Raw genomic sequence first — 6,000 nt, 5'->3', positions numbered from 1 at the left:
TGGTGGTGCTGGGGGGTGGGAAGGGGGTGGGGGTTAGTGCATATCAGGACAGAGTCTCAGTGTGGGGGGATGGAACGTTCTGGAGCCAGGACGGGGGTAGTGGCTGCACAGGAGCACAAATGTGCTCGATGCCCCTGGACACTTAGAAATGGTGAAGATAGTAAATGCTGTTATATATATTTTACCATTCAAAAAAATTATATATACATATGTAAAATAAAATGGACACAGCCCCACGGTCCTCAGATTCCACCTCTGTCAGTGGGCCACCAGGCAGCATGAGGGCCCGAGCTGTCACTGGGGAACAGAGCACAGCTCTGGCCTGGCCGTGCCCCGTGTACCTCCCAACCAGACCGCCAGCTCTTCCCGCAGCCCAGCAACCCACAGCTCCCTCCCCAGCCTGCGAAGGCTGATCCAAGCAGCTGCCTCCTGGGGGCTCCAGGCAGGTGCAGACCCCCCTTGGGGTCTCATGTCTCCAAGCAGTAAACCCCAAAGTCAGAATAGCCGAGGGTGATGAGCACCCCCTCTCCCCGCCTTGTCCTACCCCCAGGGCTGAGGAAGGTTGCAGGGGAAAGGTCAGGGGGTGTCCCCAGCGGAAGGACTGCATGATCGTCTGGTTTTCTAAATCAAGTCCACTTTATTTGAAACTTTCCACATGCCACAAGTTTACATGAAAATACCCATTCAAAATGTCATTTGAACACAAAATTCAGGAGTCGGCATCACTAGTCGGAAAAGGAGATCTGTGTGGAAAGGCAGGTGACACATATTTGGTCACTTAGCACCTGGTCACCACATACCGTGAGCCCCCCACCGACTCACCCCCCACCCCCTTTAAAAACATGCTGAGCTCAACTGCTTCCGGTCAGTCACACAGACAGGCAGTGGTAGCAGCGGGGCCGGTCCTAGGGTGGGACACCCCACCTGCAGCACGGTCACGTGGCCGCCTCTCTCACCCCCTTGCCCCCCAGCCTACTCTCCCACTCCGGTGAGCAGAGCCTCCGGCCCACACCATTAGATGTCACGCAAAACCAGCCCCTCTCAGGTTTAGCTGAGCAGTAGCTTCGGCCACAGACTGAGCCTCCCAGGTGGTGGCCATGGCTCCCTGACCTCACACCACACCCCTCCATTCCCGTCCGGCTGGCCCGGAGCAGGGCACAAGGGGTGCCTGAACCCCGAGACACGAATGCAACGCCCACCCACCCCATGGTTTCTGAAAGAGCTCTAGAAAGTAATTTAGACATTCAGGCGACACCATCCAGCCTGTGTTGGCGACCTCAGAGACTCTGAGAATCTCACACCCCCAATGTGAATGAGGCCGGTGGGCACTGTGAGAGCACCAGAGCCCCTGCTGCACAATCCTGTCCCCTCCTGTCAAAGAGGCAGAGGAGGCTCAGGGCCAAGGCCACAGGCAGTATGGGCACGCATGTCCCCTTCCACACCTCCAGCACCTCAGGTTTTCTGGCTGAAACCACTGAAATCTGCCACCACAGGCCACACTGCATTATCCTCATCTACTAATTTCTCATTTCTTATTATTTTTCCTTAGAAGGCCTCAGCACTTCTCAAACCCCCGAGGAGCAGATCATAAAGGCCGGTGGGAGCAGGAGGCTGCCCACTGCACCCCCAGTGTCCCTAGGAGGATGTTGTGACGGTGGATCCACGGGAGGGTTCCCTTCCTGCAGGGTAGGGGGAGGCCATGGGATCAGTGCCTTCTTGACACAGACTCAGGGAAGGCAGCTGGCACAATCAGGATGCCACTGTGTTGGTTTCAGACCCATGAGGGCCACTAGACATCCGGGTCCTGCAGCTCCCGCGGCCCTGCACCCCTGGCCCAACCTTCCCGGCCAGACCTCCACCAAGCTTCATCCTCTTGGCCAAGCGGCCTATAGCCGTGGGTCTCAGTGCAGGGGTGGTTAAGGGGGCATTGTCCTCAACACCCAGCCTCACAGAGTTGTCCGAAGTGTGTGCGGGGGTCATCCCAGGGCCTGAGCAGCCTGGTGGACACAGGTGCCCAGATCCATGAATTCTTGGGTCCTCAAGGACAGCTGACAGGCAGGGATAAGACCCACCCCCTGAAGCATATGACAGAGTCAAGTGTCCCTAGTCCAGCCTCCTTGGGCTGGGAAGTAAAAATACTTGCACATGAGAATGCAATGCCACTGGCAGGGAAGGGAGGCTGCAGGCCTCTGCTCTCCTCAGGCTCCAAGTGCCTCCCCTTGCGAGCACCTTCAGACCCTCCGGCCAGGTTGTGGGATGGTATGGCATCCAAGTCAGAGCCCCAGGATCAGGCATGTGAGGAGGAGGGGGCAAGCAGAGGGGGAGGAGCAACCCACAGGGTGCTAGGGGTAGGTGGGCACAGGTGGGAAGAGTGGCCTTGGGAGGGCAGGGGCTTTTATTTTAACAAACGGATAAATGCCCTATCTCTTCTCCCTCCCACCACCACCTCCCCCAGTCTTTCTTCCCTCTCTCTCTCTCTCACACACACACACACACACACACTCACACACACACATGCGCAAGCACACACTTGATCACATGCAGAAACGCACACGCGTGCACACCATGCACATGTACCCAGCAGGCCACACTCATGTGTGTGCACGCAGATGTACATGCACGCATATACACGCACAGCCACCAGTGCTGACCAGGCCCCGCCCAGCAGGCAGCATATGGTCCACACTTAACAGCCAGTTCTGCCAATTGGGGACCATTAGGGTGGGTTCTTTTCCCAGCATAAAATGCTGCAGAATATAAATTGCAATTAACACCGCTGCCAAAACAGCACTTAGCAAGAATAAGCACATTATTAACATCTGGTGAGTCCTGTCTCGGGGGTAGAAGCCGTGGAAGTTCCTGCTCTAGCAGAAGGATGGTTACAGAGACACTAAAACTACAAGGTCTACGGTTTGGGGGCGGCTTTCCACAGCAGCTCACGCTCCCCAGCCTCAGGTGAACAGCCCCTCCCGGCCCTATTTGTTGGCACAAGTGATGCTGCTGGTTAAAACTGCTTGCTCTTGAAGAACAGACCATCCGGGAGAGTACGTGAACACACAATCGCAGCCTTCAGACAACCTCCTAGTGGAAAGCTCACTCTCCAGCTTGAGCCCCCGGAGCCACTCTGGAGAAGAGAAGGGCACCCAGACCCACCCCAGTCCCTGGGCCACCTCCCCCGGTCCCCGGGGTGACACTGCCCTGCCAGTCAGGCTGTGACCAGCCACACCCTTATTTTGAGGATAAGGAGTGGTCAGTCCCCTACCACCCTTCCTAACCACCCTTGCCTGGAGGTCTCTGGACACCACCTGAAAGAAATACCCCAAAACTGGGGAGGGGAGGTGCACCTACCAACTCTCAGACCCTCGTCTACAGCCATGAGGCCCTCCAGGAACCTCAGCCCTATCTCCCCATGCCCCAGGGCAGCCTGTCCCTTGGCCTGTAAGGCCAGGCATGGCTCAGACCACATCAGGACATTGAAGGTGAAGGCTGGAGGATTGTGTGCGGGTGGCCTGCAGAGAGGCTGCAAAGAACTGCCAGCCACAGCCCAGGGCAGGCGAGGAGGGAAGTGACCCCTGTGTTCTTAGACAGGGGCAGGGAGGAGGGAGCAGAGCCCACCAGACAGATGGTTCCTCCTAGGGCCTGACCCTGGGGGGACTGATGCCTGCAGTGGCTGTCTGGCCTCCTAGATCCCCTCCACCCCATGGGACTGGGGGTTACTGAATTGTGTGCCCCCCAAAAAACCCAGGGAAGGAAAGGAAATGAAAAGCCCAGGGGCCACAACCTGGTCTTTTAGTAGGGAAGCTACAGGGCACACTACACAGAATGGGGAGGGGTCACCACAGACACAAAGTGGGAAGATGGCCAGGCCAGGGGCCCCACAGCTGATGGTGGCCAAGATGGACAGCAGCATGAGCAGGACCTGGTGGACTCTGCACCCCCAACCTAAAGGGGAAGGGAGGCCAGGAGTCCTGGGGAGGCAGCCTCTCCAGGACTGACATACCCCTGGCTGGAAGCTGCCCAACAGTGTCCAGCATCATCTGCAAGTCTCCAGGAGCATCACCGAGAGGGTGAAGGCTGGACTCGCAGTGTAGGGAACCTGATCACAGCCCCTCGGAGGCCATCAGCCAAGGGGCTAATGGGCTCTGGGAAAGAGTTTTGCAGTCGAGAAGGCAGTGGGCTCAGCACAGGAAGGGAGGCCCTGGACACTGGGAGGTCACTCCCCATTTTTGGAATAGCTGCACTGAATTTTTTAAAGTGCTGAATAAAGCTATATGAAATGGGATAGTCTGATCACTACTCTGTCCTTAAATGTCCTTTCTAAGTTTTAATATTTCAAGTTTCTTGAATGAAGCCAGGTTTGTATTTCCCCAGAAACACAGATCTTCACAGAGTATAGGTTCTAAAGCTGAGTGCCATGCTGGCTGTAGGGCAGGCCCTACACCTCGGGCCTCATCTTGCAATCCAAGCTCTAGGGGGGGTCCGGTCCCTGCCCAGCCAGGGGCCCTGAACTGGTCTGACACCATCTGGCTGGAAACATACTGGAGACATAATTGGGTTAAAACATGTCTTGCTGGGAAGGACAACCCTAAATCTGGAGCTCCTCACTGCATTGTGCTCCCAGCTGGCCTGAGGAGGGGGCACTGGGCACACGGTCACCAGCTGTGCCATCATGTCCCAGTGTGAGTGCGTCCAACCACACACACACCATCACCCCCAGCCCTGGGTCCGAGACCACTCCTCCACAGAGCCTGAAAGCAGGAGGCCACGGACACATGAGCAGAGATACCCTGGAGAGCTGATGAGTGGCAGCACCAGGACCCTGTGGTGCCTTGAGTACCTGGTCAGGGCCCCTTGGGAGTCAGCGCTCCATGACAGATGTGAGTCTCAGTTCAGGAACACCCACAGCAGGCCCCACAGGTCACCCAGACAACCAGCTCTTCCTTCTCATCTTCCTCATAGATGAGCTCCACATTTCACTGAGTGCCAAGAGACTGAGAGGACACATCAGGAGGCTCTGGGGGACAATGGGGACACAGAATGTCCGGGCAGAGGGGAAGTCCTTCCTCTTGTGACCTGACGGGCCCTGGTGTCCGGCAGGGGCAGGCGGTGAGTGGCAGTAGTGAGGCCGCCCACCAGTCAGGGCAGTCCCGCTTCCAAGCCCAGGAGACGAACAGAGGTGAAAGTGGCAGGCAGGAGGCTTGGCTGCTGGAAACAGCTTTGCCCAGTGCTAGCTGTCCCCGTCACCACCACAGGTTCGGTGGCTCCTCAGCCACTCTGCTTTTAAATAAGGTGATCTCATCCAGGTGCACCATGGGGACGTCCCGGATGACATTGGTCAGGCCCTCGTGGAGCAGAGGGAAGATGACAACGTTCAGCGCGGGCCGCTCGGCCTGGAAACTGAACCAAAGGCAAGCGGTTAGCGGGACCTGGAGGTGTGGAGGGAGGGGCCACCTGTAGCCGGGCAAGGCCACACCAGCCCTCCCACCAGCAGAACTACAGCAGAGAACTCCAGCAGAGCGGCAGAGGGCCCGGGAGAGGCGGGAGGGGGTGGTGCAGAGGGAGCCGCACCTGCTGGGGGTGGTGCCGCTTCTTGAGGACCCAAGGAGAGAGGAGGAGAGCAGCCTGTCAGAACAGGCCACCGCATTCCTACACAGCCACTGCAGGCCCCACAGCCAGAACAACACCCATAAGGGGTGGAAGGAAGGGACAGGCAGCCAAACCTGCATGGCCACAGGCCACCCTCAAGGGGCACCAACTCCCAAGTCAGGTGAGGCAGTAGCTCTCCCAGAGCCTGCTGCTGGGGGGCGCACACCTTCCTCTGAACTCGTGACAAATGGCTGCCAGCTTACCTCCCCACCCTGTCTTCCCCCGGCACAGCACAGAAGCGAACAACTGCCACAGAGATCTTGTCTCGGGTTACCCTCCCCACGACCCAAGGTGGTCAGCGGCAGAGTGGGGCCCCTCCCTCCCTGGTCAGAGCGAGGTCCCCATTTGTGGCAG

The 6,000-nt window shown here is 57.8% G+C and overlaps 1 protein-coding gene across 2 annotated transcripts in view; it reads right to left on the bottom strand.

Annotated features, from left to right (window-relative positions):
• Positions 1–617: 617 nt before the first annotated feature.
• FBXL18 (F-box and leucine rich repeat protein 18) overlaps positions 618–6,000 on the bottom strand; it is a 45,460-nt gene continuing 40,077 nt past the window's right edge. Inside the window, exon 5 of one of the 2 annotated variants that reach the window (XM_041749008.1) lies at positions 618–5,397. In XM_041749008.1, the coding sequence (XP_041604942.1) occupies positions 5,241–5,397 (157 nt within the window). In that variant the 3' untranslated portion in view covers positions 618–5,240. The remainder of the gene's footprint in view (positions 5,398–6,000) is intronic. The other variant, XM_041749009.1, reaches the window with a different exon arrangement.

Source organism: Vulpes lagopus, chromosome 3, assembly GCF_018345385.1.
Source record: "Vulpes lagopus strain Blue_001 chromosome 3, ASM1834538v1, whole genome shotgun sequence".
Classification (NCBI taxonomy): Eukaryota; Metazoa; Chordata; class Mammalia; order Carnivora; family Canidae; genus Vulpes; species Vulpes lagopus.
Note: the sequence above shows the minus strand (reverse complement) of the source record. Positions and strands in the feature narration are given on the sequence as shown.